General features: G+C 39.0%; 1 protein-coding gene across 1 annotated transcript in view; it reads left to right on the top strand.

The window, feature by feature from the left end:
- The window catches only part of FREM1 (FRAS1 related extracellular matrix 1), a 56,907-nt gene extending 32,657 nt beyond the window's left edge, over nt 1-24,250 (top strand). Inside the window, exons 24-36 of the mRNA XM_072359528.1 lie at nt 3,726-4,140; nt 4,813-5,014; nt 5,539-5,683; nt 8,141-8,270; nt 9,343-9,415; nt 11,852-12,001; nt 13,168-13,406; nt 14,138-14,185; nt 14,436-14,618; nt 14,885-15,010; nt 16,382-16,497; nt 22,017-22,102; nt 23,123-24,250. Coding sequence (XP_072215629.1) covers nt 3,726-4,140; nt 4,813-5,014; nt 5,539-5,683; nt 8,141-8,270; nt 9,343-9,415; nt 11,852-12,001; nt 13,168-13,406; nt 14,138-14,185; nt 14,436-14,618; nt 14,885-15,010; nt 16,382-16,497; nt 22,017-22,102; nt 23,123-23,322 — 2,113 coding nt within the window. The 3' untranslated portion in view covers nt 23,323-24,250. The remainder of the gene's footprint in view (nt 1-3,725; nt 4,141-4,812; nt 5,015-5,538; nt 5,684-8,140; nt 8,271-9,342; nt 9,416-11,851; nt 12,002-13,167; nt 13,407-14,137; nt 14,186-14,435; nt 14,619-14,884; nt 15,011-16,381; nt 16,498-22,016; nt 22,103-23,122) is intronic.
- The last annotated feature ends 301 nt before the right edge of the window (nt 24,251-24,551 follow it).

The raw sequence follows: 24,551 nt of genomic DNA, 5'->3' as shown, positions 1-24,551 counted from the left end.
AATTCAGAAAAAAATAGCTCAGAGGTAAATAAGAAGTTTTTGAAGGAAGAATGCTAACACTGGGAGTTTCGTCTAAAAAGAGCCCTTGATGGGAAAAGAACTTTCTGTAAAATTCAAGATTTCCATGTGAAAAGTTAATTATTTTTCATTTATGATTATGCAAAATGAAATGTTTAGCTCCTAACAGTTGCAACTCACAGCTATTCACACACTTATGAGTGTGAAAAGATTCCTGACTTGAAATGCATTTTCCATGATGCAAGGATGCATTTCATCAACTGTTTTAAGAGGTTTTTCCCATGCAAGCCAAGAAAGTGGGGCACAAAAATATCAAATAGACCTCTTTATTTTGGGACTCTCCTCAGTTGAAACACTAAAAACTACCCCTTCTACCAAAGCGATGGAAATTCTGATTTTGAATTTACTCTAATTCTGAGATTTGTCTTATCCACTTACAATAGAAAAATGGGAAGGAATATTCTTTGGCTGCATGGAAAATTAGCAATACAGTTGTGAAACTCTATGACCAAAACTAGAATTACCTTAGACAATGAAAGCTCTAGGATAGGTAGTGTATAAGTGGCTTAAATCATTAAGAGTTTTGTAACAGGCTAACAAAAATAGACCAATCATTCTAGGAAAACTATGCTTATAGATAAGGCCTGTGTCCTTTGTTTAGGCCAACAGCTTAGAACAAAATTAGAAAGTCAGCCTAATTAGAAGTAAGACTGTGATTCTTTAATAAATAATTCCAGTAAGTATTTTAATCACAATAGTTGATGTTCCTTGATGCTAACATTTGGCCAAGAATTTGGTTTTGTATAGACATATAAATATTGTGGCATGATACTATTACTATTTAAACAAGGAATGGTTATGTTAATTATATGGGTAATTATGGGGAATGGGTGAGTAGGAGGCTGGGAAATGATCTGATCAGATTTTTACCTTCCACTGAAGTACTTTCTTTGGTCATAAATTTGTGTGTATTGTTTGGTGCTGCTGGCCTGGAAGAAAGATTTGGCAGTGCTTGTTTGGACAGATGACTTCAAGTGATTAGCAACCTGACATCAGATGCTGGCAGCAGGATGCTAAAAGTACATGCTAATGTCCTCCATTTTGACACGCTGGCTCAATTTTGTAATGAGCTGGCACTATTTATGATTCCATTTTTATCTTTTAAATGCCATGACAGATGGTAGGTTCTACAGCCAACTCTATTGCCATCGAACTGCAGAAAGCATGAAATATTGGTAATGGTGAAATCAAACCACGCAACATGTCCTCCGAACTGTGCCTGAGAGTTGTCCCCTAAATTTCATCAGAGTGAGGAGAATATTGGCTGTTCTCCACTCCCAAGGGGGAAATGAAGCAGCCATAAACCAGAAACAAACAAAGCCCCCAAACCCCCAAAGTGCAGGAGAAAAAGGACTTCTTGGGCACAGACAGCTTGATTTCACATCACCTGTGAAATCAAATGGCATACAACATTTGCATTGTAATGTTCAGCCTGGTGTATATAAACGAGAGGTTTGCTCCTGCCTGGTATTCTGTAGAAGATTCTGGATGAATCTTCATTTTCACCAACTGAATTATCCTAAGTCTTTCACTTATATATAGTTTGAGATATCATCCAAAATGATTTAACAGCTGTCATAGGACGTGGAGGAAACTCACTTCAGCTGCAATCTCCTAGATTTTTTGAGATGCAGATAAGGTCTTGACAGAACGTGTTTTGCCTTTCTGTTTTTCCCCCCTAGCATACTATTTATTATCACTATTCTAGTTCTGTGTTTGATTTTAGCTAGATTACTAATAGCACAATGCTTTTAGCACAGGCACAATAGCATTAGGTCAGTGCAGACAGATGTCTTTAGGTTCCCAGCTGGGAATACCATCCTCAGTAAACATATTTCTAACTGTTATATTGTCCCTGTTATGCCTGTGCTCATTCCCATCTGCTTCATGGCATATTGCCTGCTTACAAGTTGATCAAACCCTAATCATCCAGCATTGGTGAAGGTAGTGAGGAGTTTTAGATGGACAGCCTGTGTGATGTGGTAAGCTGCTACATGACCTACTGAAAATGACATATTCAAAGCATGCAAAAGCAGACTAGGTTCTGCCCCGTATTTCTTTTAATACTTCTCCAAGGTCTATAAGCAAGAGAGTAAGAGGAGAGAAAATCTAAATGTCAACCAGTCTTCATTCCACTGCAGTGTGGAAGTGTGATAGATAAGAGAGCAGCCAGATAGGTTGGCCCATATATATTCTGAGACATGCAGTGATACTGTCCCAAACAAGATCAACAGTGAAAGTTTGGCTATATGTACCTTCAAAAGACTGTGCTATGGAAATGAGAAAAATGAAAGGAAAAGAAGAAATCAGAGGATGAAGAATATGAATGACATTTTCTTTGCAAAGCAAAGAAAATCTGGCTTGGACAGAACAAATGTGGCTGAAAAACACTCCAATAAGCTTTTCTGTGCACTACACACAACCACAGAAAGCTTGGTGGAATGAAATTATGTGATGATGTCACATAAGAGATCATGAAATATTTCCAAGGCAATTTTTATTTTCATATACCCTCAGTGAATTTTGTTGCAAGCATGAGCAGTGTTATTTCTTTCTTTCAGAAAAAATATACTTAAGTAGTGATCTCGGCAGTGAAACTTAGATTGGTTTTGTCTTCATTTTTATCCACAACAAAGTTTGATAAATGTCTGCAGAGCATGCTGTCACTTGTATGGCAAAAACCCATATTGAGCTGGTAGATTTCCAATGTATGTTCTCTGCAGCTGTTGATACTTTTATCTTTTTGTAGTTTAGTCAAAGAAAAGTACCAGTAGAATCTAATAATGTCTTTAGTTTATCTGGAGCTATTACTGCTTGGGAGAGAGGTATAAGAAACTATGCTGCTGTTAATACGAATTGCCAGCATGGGACAATAACTCTTCAGATCTGACTGTGTGGTAGGGACAGCTACATTTTAAAAATTAACCTAGCTTCTTGTACAGTTCTGCCCAACATATTCCACACAATCTTAATATCTCAGAGAATTTTCACTAAGTTTTGTGAAGAAATGTTAGTTAGTTCTTCTGAATACACAGAAATTTATAGGTTAGTGCTTAAGCTACTATGAAGAGCAAGATAAGAATGGATTTCTATGTTTCTTTTCCAATTTTTCTTCTTTCTAAGGTAGTTTGGGATTACTGGGTATGACAGGCTTGCAGCAGTGCATAGATCAAACCCATTGTCCAGGTAGCTTATGTACTTTACGCACCTCTTTCTGCGAGCTGTAGATAAAGTTAGGACCTTTCACTGGAGATACAGTTAAGGATATGTATAAAATGTGCATCTATGTCCTCAGCCTGCCCGTCATTTCAGATCTGCTCCATTTCTGTCTGAGCTAGAAGATTAGATCAGCTCTGTTAGGACTTCTAAGGCTGATGGTCTATCCTCAAAGCCATTCCTCTGGCATCGTGTCAGATTCCTGCAGATGCAGTGTAATTATTTCCGTATACCTGGCCATCTGTTCTCATGCTTTTAAGTTGTACATCCACCCCACAGTCTGAGTTTGAGCTCAAATCAGCTCTAGTTCTCATGTGTTTTGCAGTATCACCACAGGCAAGCCCTGTAATAAAGGTGTGCATTATCGTTTTATTTCAGTACATGGTGAATCAAGAACACATGCTGAAGACTACCTTGCCTCTCTTTGCCAGATTCATCATCAGCAATGGACTGAGGACTAAACACGGAACATTCACGATCTCCTTGGAGGCAGTTGACCAAACTTTGCCTACACTATCTAGGAACATGGGGTTAAGATTAGTGGAAGGCAATATGGTACTCCTTTCTCCTGATGTCCTGCAGCTTACAGACTCTGACACTGCCAAAGAAAACCTTACCTTCCTCTTGGCTCAGCTCCCCCAGTATGGTCATCTCTATTACCGAGGGGCTGTACTACTGCAGTACAATTTCACCCAACGTGATGTGGACAATATGGATGTTGCATACAAGCACCGGGGTGGGGATTCCCAGATTGACAGATTCACATTTGTTGCAACAGATAGGACTAATCAAGGCTTCATCGTGAATGGCAGGGTGCAGATCGAGCCAGTGGCATTCACCATTCAGGCAAGTGTGACCACAGGCTTAATCAAAAGAAATATATAAATAAGGTGGAAGATGCAATGCTTTTGACTAAGCTCAGAATTGCTTTTTGCTGAAGTCTTTGAATTAACAGCGATATTTTTAAGCTAAAAAGAATTCTTTCTGTGTTCAGTGAATAATTAACCTGGAGAACTAAATAATTACTATTGCATTACATTACATTACTCAGAAAAAAATATATGTTTATATAAAGGCAAAGAAAGTGTTTATATTTAAGAAAAGAAAGACATCCTGCTTATATTTGCTATAGTATTCTGAATCAAAACCTCAGTTGCAAAGCTGAGTCCAACTGTGGTAACAAATAAACTGATGGAACTTAAATTTGCTATGAAGAAAATGGAGAAGGACTACGGGGAATGTGGGAGACAACAAGGCAGATGTACACAGTATTTGTGTTTCTCTCCCAAGTATGTTCTGTCTCATGTTGAGTGAAACAACTGGCTGTCCAAACTGAGCCTGGAAACCTCTCATGGGAACTAATACTTAGCTGGGTATCGGATTTCTACTGGAATGGGCTGCTTGTCAGAGTGACTGCTGCTATCCTAAGTGGGCTGATGTGCTTTTAGCAGAAGTAGTACAGACAGAGAATGTTCTGATACTGTAAAATGAATATACATTCGTCTAATTTTGATTTAGGTAGATCATTTGGACAAAATGGCACCCCAAATCATTCATCTCCGTTGTTTATCTGATGTGGAAATGCTGAAGAATGGCAATTATGGGATCTATATTACTTCCCGATCCCTGAAGGCAACTGACCCCAATACAGAGGATGACAAAATATTTTTTAAGATCTTACGAGGTCCTCATTATGGCTACCTGGAAAATATAACAACAGGTACTATACTCTATAACCCCTGTCTTTTGAGACATAATAGACCAAATTTCAAAACCTATCCTGTTAATGCTCGGTTGACACAGGAAATCAAAATTTCTTGGCAAGTGTTGGGCTTGTTTTGAAAGCAACAGAAAATCTTTTGAACTAAGAGTTGAGTTACATGTTCATCATTTAACCCTACAGAGTTCCAGAAGACTATTAGTAGCTGCAATTGAGAAACTACTTGTGGGAAACCTGAAAGACTGTTGCAGGAAGTAGTAAAGCTAGAATAAACAAATGTACTCTGAACTTTATGAAAAAGGAATAGGTGAACTGGGTCACTTGATAAACAAAGGAACTAATTGGCCGGAGTTTATAATGAACTGGGATATTACTGTGTAGCTATTTAAGCAGATTAAGGGAAGTTCGAAGTCCTTTAAAACTGATTTACAAAACAAAAAGTTGTAAACATATGGTGCAAGTGAGCTAAATGGTTCTTGCTTAATCGGCTTTTGACTTACCTTGATTTTTCTTTTCTTTCTCAGGTGGACTTATCCATGAAGGGTTTAGCCAAAAGGATTTAAATAGCAAAGTTATATTTTATGTCATCAATCCACTGTGGGAAGTGCATTCAGACAACTTGGAGTTTCAGGTCACAGATACCAATGGAAATTCAGCGATTCCCCAAATGTAACTTTGATCTTCAGTTTTGAGGACTGCAGTGTAGCAAACAGATCACTGCTGAGGGCTCTGAGATGGCTTCTGGCTTAGAACAAACCAATCTGTGCCTCCTTGAAGCAGAGTAGAAGTGAACCTAGATATGATTTTAAGAACGTAAACTACCATTTCTTATTTTAAAGAATACCCTCAGGGTAGCAAAGTAAAAAGGGTTAGTTTGACTAGAGCACATTTAGAGTCTCGGAGAAACATATAATGGAGTTTGCTGTAAGTGAGTTGGACCCATAGCATTTGGAGATACGAGATAGCAGCTTATGGACAGGTCTGCTGCTTCATGAGCCTGATCCTGCAGCTGGAAGTCACTCCTGTGCTGAGAGCAAGTTGTTTCTCACAGGTCTGAGATCATGATGGTGGGATACTTATGCCAGCACTAAAAGCTAACAGAATCATATTTTTTAAAAGAGCTCTGACAAAAGGCAGAGGGAGTATATTAACCTCTTTGTCATGTAATTTCAAGATTTCAACTAAGCATGATATCAGAATTTCCTTCTGACACATGGTAAGCTTCACATGCAAAAGTTGCAGAATATTTGATGCTAAAAACAGTAAAATGGGATGCAGCTGTTCCAAGGAGACAATGTTTCTTTTATTTATTTTGCATATAGGATTGAATGTTCAATCAGTTTATGTAATCTGAAGTAGCTGAGAAAAATAACCAATGTTATTTAAAAAGGAAGGAGAAGAAAGTGGCTTCAAACTCCAAGCTGCTGTGCAGAACACTTGCTTGAGTGACAGAGAGGATGCAGACTGAACAGCGGGGGACAGTGTTTCCGCAGTTACAAGCTATGCCAAGAGATGTCCCTATATACAAACACATCTGAGCAAAGCTAACAGGAGCATTCCCTAGCTGCCCTGTGCTTGCTCACAGAAGCACTGATATTAAATGCATTACTAAAACATAGCGAATAGTCGAATAGTTCATTATCTAACTGTCATTGGATTGGAAGAAAAGTTTCATGTGAATGTTGATATTATTATAATGGAAAGCCAACTTTTATCTCAATGCTGCTGGACGACATTCAGCTCATACGTGCTCTTTAGAAATAAATCAGCCTGTATATGCTGTCTACCCGTTGGAGTTCAGAGGATGCAGGAGGACAGGAAGAAACTTCCAGTGGTGCTGGAGTTATTCAGACCAGAAGGTCTAGGCTATGGGTGTTCTGCCTCTTGTCTTTTATGGTCTGCACTGAGTGAAAAGGAGTTGTCTTGGACTGCATATAAAATACCTAATGTCTTTAATGTATATAAGTAACAAAGCTCATTTTACTTTTTATTAAAACATTTAAAAGAGGGCAACAAAACCATAGAACTAGTGAGATATTTGACCTTGTTTTCCTGAAACTAGTGAACATGTTAACTTGTTAAGTAATCTGATGAAATATCACATGTCCAAGTTTAATAGTTAAATCAGAAAAATTACGGGTCTGCTTAATAACAAAACCTGCACATATTCACAGGCACACACACCTTGGTATGTTGAAATATTATTATTGGTAATCACTGTGTTTTACTTGCCAAGTGTTGCAAGTGCATATAGATGTATAATTCATGTCAGTTTTGACCTGACTGTGTGTGGTGGGTGCAGAATGCAGTCAGCACTGCACAGCACCCTCCACTCCAGTGCATTTTGTTGTCACCTACACAGTCCATGCTTGAGCTATGAGCAAAAATATTGCTAAGAATCACATAGTGATATTAGCAGTTCACGATCATGTGGGGCTGCATTACTATCTGCCCAGGGCCACCTGCAGCCCACAGACCGCAGGTTGGACATGTATGGTTAGGCATGTGTTTTAGAATAAAAGTTCAGGTTGATCTGTAAGTACAACAGTTCATTTTCCTTCCTTCTGCTTTTCAAAAGTTGATCTCTTTATTGGTGCAACAGATGATTCCCAGGGTTCAGTCAAATTCTCTACAGGCAATTCTAAAATTCGTTATATCAGAAATTTTGACTCTATGGATGAAGAAAAAAAAGCAGTAAGTTCTGAGGTGTGTCCATTCAGTAGAGGAGGCAAGTTGGAGCTGAAGGAGGGAGGGAGGAAATGGGGACAGACAATAAAAACAAATTACAGGGGTGCAGAGAACCACAATAAATTGTCTTGGCCTGTTCGATGCTACAGACAAACTACTCTTCAAACTTGCTGCAGAACCTCTTTTGTTCTGAATCAGTGCTCAGGCTTTGCTTGGAGTACACAAGGGCTTGACTGTGGGGTTTATTTACTGATTCTCACTTTCTAATCTGCCAAGTCACACACAAGTACATTGACTGGGAGGCAAAGACTTGATATGTGTATTGGCTAGTCTGACAGCCAAGAGGCCACCTTACAGACCCTTCAGGCAGCAGGGCTGGGGCAGCAGGGCAGATGGCTTTGTTCTACATGTTTGTTTGTTTTTTCCCTCTGCCTGCAGGCTGGAGCTACGGTGGTCTCGCATTGAAATGCAGCAGACTGAATATGAAGTGTGTGAGAACGTGGGGATGGTGTCCCTGAAAATCACCAGGGCAGGACACTCTGCTGACTCTGCTTTTATCACAGTGAAGGTAAAGATGAAACGAGTTTTTAACTGGAAACTGAATAACAAGACTGGCATGTTTTGGAGTAGTGTTGTAGTTCTGATGAGCTTCTGTGGCAGAGCAAACTGTTAGGTTGGGTTTCCAGGATCTGCCACTTAGGGATCGAGGCTCTGTGCAGTTCCTGATTGAGGGACCTGGGATCTCTTCCCCTGCCCAGGTTGAGCAGCCCAGCACCTATTGCAGCTTCAGCTTTACAGTAAGCCAGTCTCCATCTCCTTATATCTCTCTGCACAAGGAACCCTCACACCTTCAGTAACAAGCTATTTTGTATGCTTGAAGAAATAAATTGAAAGCTGTATATTTTTATTCTTGTAAAATAGGTTTTGTGCAATTTTATATCACAATTTTCATTTTTCCTCTTGGAATGGAAGTCCCAAGATTTTCTAGCAGTTCTTGCTGGCAAAACACTAACAGGTCCCCTTACAGTTACATTATAGACCTAATTGGAAATGTAGTTCCGTCATTTTTCCCTCAGAAGTCAGTGAGAGTTATGCTATGACTTCAGCAGGGGCCATTCTGCCTTATCCTTTGCAGACTCCAGCAAATTCAAACACAACGGTGACCCTTTTCGTGTATACATTCACACATATCCCAAAGAGTCTGTTGAGCTGTCAGGCAGATCTCTGTGCAAACTCTTCTTCCAAGACCTCTCAAAGGGCAGAATGGGCAAACACAGCCTGGCTGATGCTGCCCTTCCAAGAAGCCATTATGTACCCAACCCAGAGTTGGCTTCCCAGGACTGGTGACCACCAGCATGATCTGATGCTGTCCAGCTGCAGCCTGGGGCAAGATTTTAAGATGAGTGAATGTTTTTTTGATGGTAAGTTTTAAACCACAAGCAAGGATGAAACAACAGTTGCATATTGAAGAGCTATCCTGTAGGCCTTCATTTTGTTTTTCAGCCTAAACCCAGATACAGCTTGGCATGTCTCACTGGGACCCCAGTGAGGAGACATGCTGTACCTTCAGCACAGAGCAGAATGCATTGGTTTGGTGATGTAGGTCACAGCTTGCCTTGTACTGCTTAATTTCTTTGCAGGTCAATGAAATATCTGCTCTGCTGGGAAAGGACTTTACAGTGACACCCTCCAAACTTATTCAGTTTGATCCAGGTATGAACGAGAGCACTGACTAGTTTTTAAATTAAACCTGATTTTGAAAGTGTAAACTGTCATTTTGGAGAATGAAACCTGTTCCGTGTTCCATAGGTAGAGGAACTGAATAGGAATAAAGATACCAGGGCTCATTTTCTGGAAGTGCATTAGGTAACCTTGCTGTCACATTTTAGATGTCTCTAAGCAAAAAAATGATCTGAGGGAGAGCTGCATGATTCAGCATTTGGAGATTCTGTTTCATCTGAAAAAATTGCCTTTACCCATATAAAAATTATCTGGGAATGAGAACCCATTTGTTATCATAATAATTCCATCTGTACACGCTAGGCTGAATTTTTGGAACACATTCTGGAGGCAAATACTAGGATTTACCAGAGTTGATAAAAAAAGAGGTCCTCAGAGACATCTGAATGTATCCTGCAATGCCAGTAGATGTTGTGCCACCACTGCCAGGAGTAAGATTCAAACGGCTTAAAGTCAGGATGGCTACAGAGGAGACAAAATATAGAAAATGTAAAAGGCTGAAATAAATAATACGTATTTGTTCTATTAGATTAAGCGCTTAGCATCTCAACTTTTATTGTGCAATAAAGGCATCACATGCTATGAAGATATATACTACTGTGTCCCATGGATGAATTCATATGTGTAACTCGGCTCTGCTTGGCTAGCCCATATTAAAATCTCTATCTGTAAGTTCTGTTGGAGTTGAGGCAGAAATGTGATTGTTTTGGAAATATAGCTATTATAAGCCATTTTGGTAAAGCTGAATTTAATGAAAAAGATGCAGAGTAAACAACTTCTGGTTCATTTTCAGTGGTGAATGTGGAATGATACATAGCAGACAGCAGTATAAACTTGAGAAGAAAGGTGGAAATTAGCCCTAATTTTCAGTGTTCTGGAACACTCATGATATCTTTGAAACCGATAAGCCACTCTCTGAGACTCTTTACTTTGTATTAGTTTTATTACAATATTATTTCTATTTAAATAAAAGGGAGAACAAAGATGAGTGGTATCAGTGTAAAAAATCCTTCATACCGCACTTACTCAGCATTCTGGCTCTCTTTCCTCTAAAGTACTGTGCAATCAGACTTATCAGCCTTTAGACTGAAATGGATAGAGATTATCAGAAAGAGATTTTCAGTGCAAGGCTTTTCCATGGAATTTTCCTCTTCTGCTCGTACAAGCAGATTCTGCAAAGCAAGGTATCCAAGTAGCTTGGTGCTTTTTCTGTTTATAGTGGTAAGCCACAGGAAAATTAACTGTGAACATGAGCAGGAGTTGTACACTGTTTCCCCTTTTGGGACACATTCTTATTTCAACCAGCTGTGCTCTCTCATGTTGTCTTGTGTGGCTCTCTGAAAGTCCTTTGTTTAGGCTTAACCAGGAAGGGCCCTCCAGATTAGTACATTCAGGGCTTCAATTTCTAGTCAAGAGCTTTGATATTTATTCATTAATCATATTTATTACATGTTTAGTAATTGTAGTTTGAGATTTGTTACGAAAACGAACAACAGCTATGCCAATTCATGGTACTGACTGGCACATTAGACTTGACTCAATGAATTGTAAATGCAAGTTAGGAGAAGGAGAGGCCCTATCCAAGTTTGTGGGTTTGTTTGTGCTAACTGGGCTGCTCTTTGCCAGAGGATTCAAACTGAAAAGGAGCAGGGATATGGTAAGCATCACAAGACTGTAGAGATTTTATTTCACTATGTTGCTGTTGTACCTCTGACATTCAGTCTGGATGTCAACGCTGGGTTTTTAGAAACAGTTTCCAAGTTGTTTCTGTAATAGCAGTGTGTACACTGAGATCAGTTTCTGTTGTGCTACTTCTGACTTTTTCCAGACAAATTTTAAAGCTTTTTTTTTTTTTTTTTTTTTTTAAAAAAACTTTTATTATTATTATTATTATTTTCTAATAACCAGCCTGATCCTTTATGTTGAAATGATCTTTTCCCTTTCCCACTAATGCAAGTCTGAAGTTACCTAGTAAAGACAGTCAACCAAGTCAAAATTTTGCAACCAGGTGTAAAACATGTCTTCTGAGAGGCTGTACTTCAAGCCAGTGCATTCTTTTATCCTTTTGCAGGTATTTTAGATGAAGCATTCAGCGTAATATCGTATGCTACATTTTATCTTGAAAATCCCAAAAGTCCAAAATTTGTGTGTTGTGTCGTAAACATTTCTCAAATTTAAAGCAGCTTTTTGTTACAGTATGTGCTCTCAAACTGAATCAGCATTGTTTGGGAACAAATTTGAACCTTAAGTTATTTAGAAGAACAGCAGGAGTCCAGTCAGTTGGTAGCAGAACAATAGCATACACAAGTTACTTCATTCTAGCTGCAGACATGTTAATTAATATATTTCTGACACTCTGATTGATTGAAATAGCAATTAAAGAGTAATTAAAATGTTTATTTCTGTTAGGAATGTCAACCAAGATGTGGAATATAGCAATTACTTATGACAGATTAGAGGAAGATGATGAAGTCTTTGAAGTAGTTCTGAACTCCTCTGTGAATGCTGTTCTTGGCACCAAGACAAAAGCTGTAGTGAAAATTTTGGACTCAAAAGGAGGTATTCTCTTTTGATCTTCATCTTTAAACTGTGGGACAATCTTGGCTAGGTAGCTACTTATTTTCAACCACAAGTTGCTCCTAACACTTACCTTCACATCAAAATGCTTACTTTCTTTTCAGAGAAAACAAGCCTGGCAGTTGCAGACCATTTGTTCTCTCAAACAATCATATCCATCATCTTAAGAAACACAGCATGGGGAAAGCAACAAGTACAAAAAGAGAAGAGTGGAGGGGAAACAAGCCACTTTTCATAACAACATGAATTCAACTCTCATTTATTGAAGTGAAAAAAGGGATTTTTGACTCCATTAGATTTTTTTCCCCCCAGTGACTGTATAACACTGGTTACATGCTTCTGAAAAAGATTGACTTTCCTCTCAAAAAAGAATCTTAACAACTAGACTCGGCTCTCAGAATAACATTTCCTAATGCCTAACAATCACAATCTACAGCATTACAGTGCACAGCAGTGATTACTACAGAGTTTAGGCCTTTATTTATTATTATTGTGTTTTTCAGTAAGCAAATGTGGTGCCTAAAAGCTTACCAAAAAAGCAGCAGAAAAATACAAGTGATTAGCAAAGCAGCTGAGTCTTGTGAAAGCTGAAGAATGTTTTCCCTTCTGGCGCTTACTGAAACTATATTTCAAATGGGTGTGCTATAATGAATGAGGCTTGGTTTTTACAAAAATAATAATAAAAAAAACCTTTAAAAATGCAGATTTAGTTTTTTCTCATAATGTGAAGATATTCATTGACATGGCTAGATTGAAGGAACAACGATGTCCAAGTTTCTGGATAGAAAATTGGCTAGTCATTATGGGAATATCACTAATATTAGTTAAAGACACGCATCCTTGCCCAAAAACTCAGCACTCCAAACCCTAATTTATGCCTGGAAACTGCTATATTCAGCAGATGTTTGGTAGGGATTCTGATCTGTGATTAGATAGACACAGTGCATACACAGATTGTTGTAGTTGTAGACCGTTTTAATTAAGGAAACTCCATAAAAAAGGATGACTGAACAAACAGAAAATCAACCACATCAAGTGAAAGAATCTTCCAGCTTCTAATGACAAGCTGTTTATGTGGCCATGTCAATGTGACCAGTTATCTGCTCATGCAGCTAGAACTGACCATCTGCCATTTTTTATGCTTTCAGGTCAGTGCAGTTCTTTACATTCTTCCAGCCAAAGCAAGCAAGACTTCTGGAGGAGAGGCACACTGTTTGCAGTTTCCTCAGGTTCCTCATCACCTCCCAGGCCTGGCAGTGCTCACCTGGAAGGGATCACACCACCTCCTTCCAAAAGGATGAGAGAGCACAGAGGTGACACACTGCAGGAGCGCAGCTTGGCATATCAGTCAAGGGCCAGGCTGAGAGTGACTGGAAATGGCAGAATAGTAAGAAACTTCTTTTGTGATTTAGCTGATTTACAAATTAATTTGTATCTGCTGTTCTCATTTACTTGTTCTGTTTTTGCAGTTACTGTGCAATAACTATGAACAACCCGAGTTTGCTGAGTCTGACCTAAGAGTTGTAGAACTATTTAAAATACTTTGGGAAGGGCAGGAGGGGCACAGGAATGTTTCCTGATTTTGAAGATCTAGATATGTATGAGAGAGGAATAAAAAGAGAATTGGCCAAGGAAACATGCAACAAGCAACATCAGTAATTATTTAGGTTCTGATCTTATCTAAGTTGTAGGTCAGCTAGAAGAAAGACACAGAGTTTCACTGAAATCTCTAGCATCATGCTAGTATGGAAACTGTAAGTTTGGTCTTGAAGTTGTATGGATGAAAATATTGTTATCTTAAGCAGCATAGTTACTGCCCATTGAATTTTCCTGTTTAAGTAAGTTGGTTTAACTAGATGCTTTAGTCACATTCTGATACTGTGATCTTAGAAGTTAATCTGATTATAAGTGCACTTCTAAAGTGAGCTATTTTCAGAGGCCATCAGTTTCAGTTTTCAGAACTCAACCAACATATTGTGCATGACTTGTAACCTACACTACATAGTAAATCTTGGATTTTTAATATTTTTTTTTTTTAATTTTTATTTTTGTCTGTTATGCCTAAATACACCCACCTCGTTCTTATATTCTATCCTTATTTTTTATTTTTTTTTTCAGGTTCATCCTTCATCTGTATTTAGAAATGGAACAGATGTGGTTTACAAAGTAAGAGTGTAATGAGTATTGCTATGGTTTATTTCTGATTCTGTTATTTCCTGGCTTTATGTAGACCAATGCTTTATTTTTCTATGTATCTTTCTTTCTCCTTTGTATAATTTGATTTACAACAATTTATATTATTGCTTGAGTGGATTGGTTGTGGGCAGGAGAAGGCAGTATTCAAAAGTTGCTCGTAAGTGCTAACTCTCTCTTTTACGTCTCCTGTTTTGCTTGTGCCTGATACTGTGAAACCAAGTACCATGGGATGGTATCACTCAAAATAGAGGATGACACCTCATCAGCTAAAGCAAACAAGAAGGCTGAAGCGTCAGTAATTAACCTAGCACAATCACAGATAAATGCCATTTCCACTAGGAAGACAGAAATCCCACAAGCTGATAAGGCAGAACTGGCATCTGAATCAAGCTCAAGACGTCGGGTATGAAACCTTTTGTTTTCACAGACATTTTTACCATCTGTTTTCAGTCGTGCTCTTTCCCAGAACGAGTTAACACCTCTGAGGTCTGAAGCCTGACTCTTTCTGTTCCAAAACAAAGTTTAAACAATACACAGACAAATAACAGTTCAGTCCTTGAAGAGTTTTAATGTCATTAAGTTTTAAAATGAGCTGCTTCATCAGTTTCATGTGGCTTGTTTTGTGTAATTATTTTCTTTTGAAAGTTCAGATGCCATTCCCTTTTCCAGGACTTTCACTCCTTTTCAAGGGCCTGTACACCAGATTTGAAGGGGCTCATGCATTATGAAGAAAGCACTCAAAAGTTATTTCAGTGCGATGGGATAGAATGGAAATTTTGGAGTTCCCAAAGCAAGGTAAAAATGTCATGGGTATGCATCTAAATTAGAGTGTGTAATCTACAATAAGCAAGACTTTGAAGTTATGGATCACTCTGTAACAATAAATGATTTGCAAGGAGATAAAAGAATTGTCCACAGGCAGGTCTGCTGTCACCAGAAGACATGATTACCAGAGACAAAACGAGGGCTTTATTGCTAGGGTTACCTTTCATCTGTCACCCATGGGTGCTACTGTACAAGCCAAGTGGGCACAAATGTACTGATACTTCTGGGAATAAGCTTATGAGAGAACCAGTGAATTAAGTCTATGATATAATTAGTGTGATTTAATAAAGCCAGATAACCTAGGCATTCTATAAGCATACATCCTCTCTCACCATTTACAATCTCATACTGAATTGTGCTACACTGCATTCCCTACACAGACCACAGGAGCCAGAAACCTTATCCAAACTAATTTACACTCTTGTGAAGATTTCTGGATCTGAGACCTTATGTCAGTTTTAAGCTACTGATTACAAATAATAGGATCCTCCAAGAGGCATGTAGTTCTTTATGTCTTTTAATTGATGTTTTAGCTCTGCTGACATATGTCAAAGTTCATGTTCAGTTGGATCAGAGTGCTCTTGCAGCTCGGAAGGCAAATAGTATCCTGGGTTCCATCAGAAGAGGGATGGCCAGAAGGCATAGGGAGGTGATTGTCCCTCTTTACTCTGCCTTTGTGAGGCCCCATCTAGAGTACTGTGTCCAGGTTTGGGGTGCCCAGTACAAGAAAGAAAGGAAGCTGTTGGAGAGGGTCCAGAGGAGGGCCACAAAGATGATCAGAAGGCTGGAGCACCTCTCCTACAAAGACAGGCTGAGGGAGCTGTGCTCATTCAGCCTGTAGAAACGAAGGCTGCAAGGTGACCTCACTGCAGTCTTTCATTACCTAAAGGGAACCTATAAACAGGAGGGGAGTCAACTCTTTGCAAGTGTAGACAACAGCAGGAGAAGGGGAAATGGTTTTAAGTTGAAGGAGGGAAGATTTGGGTTGGATGTCAGGGGTAAGTTCTTTACTGTGAGAGTGGTGAGGTGCTGGAACAGGCTGCCCAGAGAGGCTGTGGATGCCTTGTCCCTGGAGATGTTCAAGGCCAGATTGGATGGGGCCCTGGACATCCTGGTCTATTATTAAATGGGGAGGTTGGTGGCCCTGCCTGTGGTGTGGGGGTTGTAGATTCATGATCCTTGAGGTCCCTTCCAACCTGGGCCATTCTGTGATTCTGATTCTGTGATTCTGTGATCCTGGAGAGGCCATAAGCAGCACATCCAGCCTCCAGCTTGATTACTAATGTGTAGAGCTGACTACTGTGAGTAAGAGTTGTTTTTCCTTTTAATCTTTCATTTTAGGAGGCGAGCATGAAAAAATGTCCCTCTGGATGGCGTCATCATGATGGCAGCTGCTATTTCCTTGTAGTGAATCAAAAGGTCACCTGGGATACTGCTGCTCAGGCCTGCAGAGAACAGTAAGAGACTTTTCCAAACAAACGTTTGCTGTGCACTGGTTGTTTCCCTTCCTGAGGTTGTGCTGATTCAGCTAAGTCCCACTTCTGTTATGCTGCACGGCACCAGAGTGATTGAACAACCTCTAGGATTATGACCCCATGGAAAACAGAAATATTATTACATTACATTTTGCTTGGTTATCCTGTCTTACTCACTACATTAATTCCTGTCTGTTTCCTACTGGGAGGTGCATGGCTTAGTCTGGGAGAAGAGAAATACGGCAAAAATTCGGCCTTCTCAGATTCACTGCTTCCTTTGCTCTGCCTCCAGGTGATAAAAGCAACAGCACAGTCTGCCAGCTCCTGTGTTCCTCATAGTATCCTTCTCAAGAAGTAGCTCCTCAGATTATGTAACTAATCAAAAACCTTAACATTCAATCTTACAGAAAATTTCTGTCTGCCAAGGATAAAGGAAAACAAATTAATTATTACAATAATTGTCTCAAAGAAGCAGGCAAACATAAAATCCACCATACAAGCTAGTCTTGATCTTTGGAAGCTTGCTTTGCCGTTTTGGTTTTCAGAGTTTAGGACTGAAAGAAAAGCTAGCCATGGCAACACTGAGCTTACCCCACAATTCTGTGTGTTCTGTATCTTGTGTTGAATTCTGATCCCCAGACTGAACAAAACAAGGGACTTGGATAGACCACTTCCATTGCTCTGTGAAATCAAAACTGAAGCATAGATTGGTTGGACATGAAAGAAACAGAATATATTCATATGTTCAGTAAGCAGCTAAAGAGAATATTGGAATATATGGAATGGTATTCATATGGAATATGAAACACAGACCAGCAGGCATAACAAAACTTGATTCACTCCAGTCAGTTATAATAGCTTATTTTGTCTTGGTAGTGGGCAAATGGAAACTCTACCTTCTAAGTGATGGAAGATACTTTTCATGGAAACTCACCTCAAATTTCACAGTTGATTATTTTACCTAACAATTCAATTTATCCAACTAAAGTTGTCAGCTGTGAATATTTTATTTATTTATTTATTTATTTCTGAAAGACTACATTCAGTTGCTTCCTGGGGAATTCTTGGTGAATTAATCACATTAATCGCTGTGAGGTGTTCCCATTTCCTAAAAGAGTGTGTTCCTAAGGACACATACTGTTTGTAGGAGATAACTTTGTGCTGAAGGCTACAGTGTGTAATACAGAAGTAACAGTAAGTAAGTGACAGCGTGAAACAGCCACACAAAGAGTCAAGGCATATCACGGTCCCCAAGCAAACGAATCCTAGGGCAGTGACAATTTAATTAATGTCAGATTACCACAGACTGGGGAAGTTTTATCATGGTAAATGAAATACTCCTGACCTCCACCTGGAACTGATTTACAAAAGTACAACCCCAGGCACACACTTAAAAGTGTTGCTAGAAGATAACTGAATACTTATTTTGTGCTTTTGCTCTCCTCCCTGGGCCCTCCATCATCCATCCCTTCCAGTTCTGGTGTTTCTGTAGTTAATATTCCTAATATTTCCACTGTCGACATTTAAATGACTGGTGTTTTCCAGCAAGTAGATGAAATAAGCACGGTTGCCATTCCTCTGTTTTTAGTTTATCATACAAACATTAGATACCAAATTAAAAAACAAAAAACAAAAAAACAAACACAAAATAATTCATATTTAGACAAAAAAGATGTTATTTTCAATTCCCATTCAATTTTGTTGCTGAACTTTTGATAGTATATAAGGTAGGAGAAAAGCACGCTGTTAAAGATGGAACAGTCTGCAACTAATCAGTCATCCCAAGTTGATGGACTTGAGACCAAACTATTCGGTGAAAGCAATGCTTTTCATTTATTGTGGTAGCAGTTACTGTCTGGATGCAACTGTATGCACATGGGCTTATGCAAACCTGTTTGGGCTTCTTTTGCTGTATTTTGCATCAATGAGCTTTGACATGCACTGTGTCCATTTGTTACAAATGGCACACCGGTCTTTGGTTTCCATATGCAAAGGTAAAAGACAACAGAAATATGTGTTTGTCTTGACTCAGATTGCTGTGTGCCACGGTGACAGTGAAACTGAAAACAACTCTCAGCTCATTGCTCTGTAAACCTTGACCTGTTTCAAAACCTCCTCCAATACACTGGAGAGAAAAGTAAATTCATTTCTCTAGATTCGTTTCTTAGGGATGAAGATACTCTTGGCAACATGAAGAGAAGCATCTGAGGGATATTATGGCTAGGTGATCACAAAGCAGCCTGATTCAGCAGCCATTTTGGTCATTTATGCTACAGTTCTTGTTTATCCTGTAGGAACACTGTTTCCATAGGCATCAGTGCAGTAGGACTCACTGACAGGAGACAGTTTCACTGCTTTCCACTCTTCACTGGAAAGACAGAATCCACTGTTGCTTGTTTTGCCCTATTAGTCAAACCATGCCTTTGACTCCCTGAAGTTAAATATTTATTGAGAATCTATTTTCAGTCTTTTACTAACAGCTTATTAAGGGGCTGTTCTTTTGTTCTCTGATGGTTAGATTCTTCATGACAACTCAGCAATGCATGATACAAAGCAGTATGGACCCAGCTGCTTTCCTTTCCTAATGCTGTGCTAGTTCTCCAACTGGTTTAACTTGCATTATTGCCAGTGGCTTCAGCACAGTGACTAAGATACCTAGAGTCATTTTGAAGGCTGAGGGTGTCTTGTCTGATTTTTAAAAGCCACTCCAGAAATGTAGGGCTGCTGTAAGCTCTACATCATGTCTACCAGTCTCATCTGAATGTTTTGATTACAAAGAGGTGTCATAAGCAACACTAGGCAGCTATTTCAAGGCACCGGGATTACTCCCCAGGCAGTCAAACAAAAGCCTGGGTTAATGAGAGCAGAGACTTTCAGTCACTTCCCTCTTCCTTCACTGTCAGCTTGGAATGTGAATTTACTGCAGCAGTTCATATCAGGTGTCCTCCCATGCTGCAAAGATCTCCAATACTAGTTGAGTGTGCTTTTGCACAGGAGTTCAATTTATAAGAGCAGTACAAAGCTGCTTTAAGTGTACTGCTTAATTTAATGTAAAATCAGGAAAGTCTTCATGCTAAGTGTTTTGCATATAACAAAGGAATGATTTGCAAATGGACTGACCTAGCACAGGAATCAGTAGTGTGGTTTGTTTTATTTTCACTTGTTGATAGTTTTTTTTTTTTTTTTTTTTTTTTTTTAAGTTTTTTTTTTTAAAGTTTTTTTTTATTATTATTTTTTATTTTTTAAAAAAGATTATCAAACAGTATGATATCCTTTCTGGAGTAATTCATATTATGAAGTGGCAGGTTTATACAACTCAATAAATAACATTATCTGTTTAATGGTTATAAGTCTCTTAAGAGTGGGAGTTAAAGGGACATGGACAGCCTCTTTTCAGCAGTCTGTGGGGACAGGACAAGGGGAAATAGCCATAAACTGGAGCATAGGAAGTTCCACACCAATATGCAAAAGAACTTCACAGTAAGGGTGACGGAGCACTGGAACAGGCTGCTCAGGGAGGTTGTGGAGTCTCCTTCTCTGGAGATATTCAGGAGCCACCCAGATGCCTACCTGTGCAGCCTGCTGCAGGGAGCCTGCTTTGGGAGGGGTGTTGGACAAGATGATCTCCAAAGGTCCCTTCCAGCCCCTGCAGTTCTGTGATGCTGTGATTACCTTGTCATTTCCTGTGTCTGGATATCTAAGGGTACAGGTTAGTAAAATTACCATAAGTGGTACTTCAGAACTGCTTTCATTTCCCTGCAATACAGCAAAACCCCTTACTAGGTGTAACAATTAGAACGGTTGTTCTCCCTTCAGCCATGCATTTCTCAGACTGCATTTAGAAAGCACTCCTATGGAGAAAAGATTAGATAACATTATAATTATTGCAGTGCTTTCTCAGTGCTGAAGTCTGTCTGTGGTACTGGAATTGAAGTAAAAGTCTGAAACTATCATTGCTCAAACCACGCCTGTATATAAAAAAATATGTACAGTCAGTGATACAGATCGATACTTGTTATTTTAGTTTTCCTAGAGCAATTGAAACAACAGGGATAAATGATGCTTACCTAGAGTAAATGGCTTAAGTTCTGGTGCTTTGATTGTCCTTCAGTAGCAGACAGATAAAATGCTCTATTTTTGTTCTTGCTTAGCTAATGGTAATGCCACAGAGGCTGCTAAGCAAATTTGTCCTCAGCCCCAGCTTCAGCAACTGGTCAGCCATGGTCATTGCAAAGAGGAGTGGTATTCTGCTGCTGAACCAGTTACCCTGGAAGCACGCCCTGAATAAACTGCTCTGCTTTCCTGGATATTTTATTTGAGGAAGAAGAGACCAAAACATTCCAAGAGCATTTGCCAGAATAACTGCTTGGTTCCTTTTTCACTGGAAACTTGCTAGATGGACATGGTGGTTGGGCTCAGAGAAGTGGAAACATGCCACTCTTGAGATGTAAGGGGATGGAGAGTGCATGCTAAACTTTGCCAAGAAGCCTGTACCACGACGGGGTGCACAATGCCTGATCCCTATCAAAGGATGCTTCTAACTACTTTTCTGCTGGGTCAGTGTACTGTTTGTGTTTCTGAGGCCATCCTTCCACATGTTTAGCTGTGAACAGGAAATGCCAGTAAGATTCTCTACACTTTATTCTTTGATGGTGCCAGATCTTAGGAGGCCCGTGGTTGGGCCTGTTACTGTGCAGTTCCCGGTATAGGATGATTGCACAGTGTGAGAGCTAACACACAGATGTCTTGCAGGTCTTGGTGTACTTGTACGAAGTGGAGTTGTGGACCCACTGTACAAAGGGGCATAAGTCTTGTCAGTTTCACTTGACTGTAGGGTAGGTCTTTGCAGCAGAAGTATACAGTTATGCAGGTCCTCATAAGGAACTGGAATACTACAAGTGCACAGAGCTGAGCTGGCACATTGGTTTCATTCTAAATCTCGTTAATACCAAACAAGACTGCTCCTAGATCTGAACTAAAAGCATAGTCACTGCAAACAACTAGCAGTATTTCTCAGAACTGCACTGACATTCTACATCAGCTGCCTGAATTACACAGACCTGAAACTATATTATTCAGAGTTTTTAGTTTCGTCAGAGCGCAGAAAGATTGGCTGAACTACCAAATAGGTGAAACTGTATCTTTCAATGACTTGGATTTTTATTGTGGAAGATTATTATTCTAGAGAAAATAATGTATCAGTAGTTGTGCCAATGATTTAAAACATAGTTTGTTTGAGCTACATGTCCTATTTACATTTATTTCAGTTGCTGATATAACTTTTCCATTACAAAATCAGAAAAAATAGTCAAAGACTTCAGTTCTTCTACAAGTAATGCTAAATGTTCATACAATTATTCTTTCCTTCCAGTACTGAATTTCCTGTGAAATTTCAGATGTATACTATATATTAGAATCAGTACCTCTTGTTGATAAGTCCATGGGAGATGTCTGTCACTCTGTGGAATTCTAATTACTTCATCCCCTCTTGTTGATCCTAGATACCTGGGGAGTCTCACAAGTGTGGCTAATGAACAACACATGCAGTGGTTGTGGGACTTCAGCGGGAGGAAGCCCTTTTGGATAGGCAAGTACATCAGTTGACAATAAAGTCTGTTTCCTCAGAGGTTTGCAGATTCTCTGCACTTTGGAAAGAAGAAACTGCAATAAACATTTCAGCCCAGGATTCAGATACAGCGTTATAATCTACTTTCTGCTGCTTTTGGTATTTCAGAGCAGCCAAAAACCAAAAACCATCGATTTCCTGGCTAACATTTTTGTATCAGAAGAAAAGTTTATGAAGGTTCACTATTGCTGAGGTTTTTTTTTTTTGTTTTTTTTTTTTAAATTAATTTTATTATTTATTTATTTATTTATTTATTTTGCCTTGAAACCTTTCCCATTTTAAAGCTAGCTGGAAAATCAAAGGCACAGACTTTAAAAAATACAGTCAATTGGAATCATATTTAAAGGTATAATGATTCTATTAATCTGATGTAAATAAACTCCTCTGATGAGAATAAAGACTATAAACCCACTGTGTTAAATTTCTGATTGTAATCTCTTCTAGCTAAGAACACAGGTCCCATTTGAAAATATGCCACCCATTCTGGTCTTAAGAACTCAGAAGCTAAGTGAAAATGCATGTTTTAAGATGTGTTAACTAATAAGCTTTCAAAAAGGTGAATAAAATCTACAAGGATCTGCAGGATTTTATTTCCAGGTGAAATCTGTATGAAGTCTGAAGCTACAGCGTATTTTGTTTGGCTTCTTAAGCATCAAAAGAGAAACTTGCGAGATGATAAGCATGCAATATACCACAGAAAGAAAGGAAGTATTTTAGATCAGCCAACAATGAGGAAAAGGATATTTTCTTGTATTCAGATGACAATTATTCAAGTGTATTTTGCTTATATTTCTCCAGATGTTGTTTTTTTCTTTCAGCACAGTACTTGTATGCGTTTTAAACAGAAGGACAAAAAAGAAAACCAAAAAAAACAAACACAAAAACCACACAACAACAAACAAACAACAAAACATACTTCCATTGGCATAAGGCTGTGGAGATGATGAGTGTCACTCATTTGTTCTTTCTGATTTCACGCAGGCTTGAATGATCAAGTCAATCCTGGACACTGGGAGTGGAACGGAGGAGAACCCGTTACCTACATAAACTGGAGAAGAGGCTCCTATCACTTTACAAAGAGAGGCAACAACTGTGTAGTGGTGCAGAAGAGAGGAAAATGGCAAGCAACTGACTGCAGGAAGGCCACACGGAACAGCTACATATGTTCAAGAAAGCTGTAAAAAATGGGGATCCCTGCTAAAGCATGTAGACTTCCTTTTGTTTCTGTCTACTTATCTGCAGACAAGTGAGGGTATGCAGATAGAAAACTATCTTAATTATCACCAAAGATTATTTTATATGCTGCCAGAGATGCAGATGCTTTGGACTCTTACCAAGAAACAGAGGTCAGTTGTAAACAGCAAGTTCTGGTCAAGGCTTTGATCTCTTTCCAAACACATCTATCTGTCACTTGATTCACTTGTGTTTTCACACTAAAGAACTAGACCTGACAGCCTACATAAAATTTCTGTGTAAACATACTTATTGAAAAAATCAGTCTCATAGCTGATACATGGAGTTGCATTGAAAACTGCAGTTTTGTCCTGCAGTCACAAAGAAAGACAGCTTGGGACATAAATGAGGGCAGACTCTGCTGGCTATAAACAAGTTCTCTTGGCTGAGGATGGGAGAGATGCTATCAGAATACTGGTGCTTCTTCTGTGGATGCCCTACTACAATGTTTTACCAACTTGAGTAAAGCCTTTTTATTACTTCTCTGGCCATCCAAGAACAGTTTCAGAATCAAACGAATCTGCTCACACAGAGCTGCATGTTGTTTGAGATTCTGTCTAAAATGCAATGATTTTTGGAGTTCCTGGATATCATTTTTGCAGTGTAATTAAATAATGTGGGCTCTCTAGATCTAATGCTGTCTCAAAGACCGACTTACACATGCACACAGAATTAATACAGAAGCTTAATCCAAGAGTAATATCATGAGATATTCAGTGATACATGAACATCAATAGGATTAGTATGTGTGTATAAGCTAATGTAACTGTGAGACTCACATTATATTAAAGCAGCTATGGGTTTTAAAAAGTATTAATCTAAGTCCTTATTAGGGATTTAAGGTTTTTAAAAATAATAATAAAAAATCCAGATTTAGTTCAGGGAAAGACTTAAAAATCAGCATTTAACAGGAGAAAAAAAAAAAAAAAAAAAAAAAGCCAACCAGCTGCCCATAACTTTGCATTTGGTAACACTTTGACTTGTCAACAGACTTGTTTTAGGACCTTCTTACTGTCAGCTCTACAATTAAAACAGAAACACACCCTGAGCTTCCTAAAAAGAAAATTAAAACTCCCAAACATTCCCTCTGCCTACCAGGAGTGTGTGACAGGTGGTGTGGCACAGTGTATGGAGAATTTGCCCTGTTCCATATGAACTCTCAGCCCTCCCATCTGCC

The sequence above is a fragment of the Excalfactoria chinensis genome, chromosome Z (genome assembly GCF_039878825.1).
Source record: "Excalfactoria chinensis isolate bCotChi1 chromosome Z, bCotChi1.hap2, whole genome shotgun sequence".
NCBI classification, from domain to species: domain Eukaryota; kingdom Metazoa; phylum Chordata; class Aves; order Galliformes; family Phasianidae; genus Excalfactoria; species Excalfactoria chinensis.
This window is presented reverse-complemented; position numbering and strand designations above follow the sequence as displayed.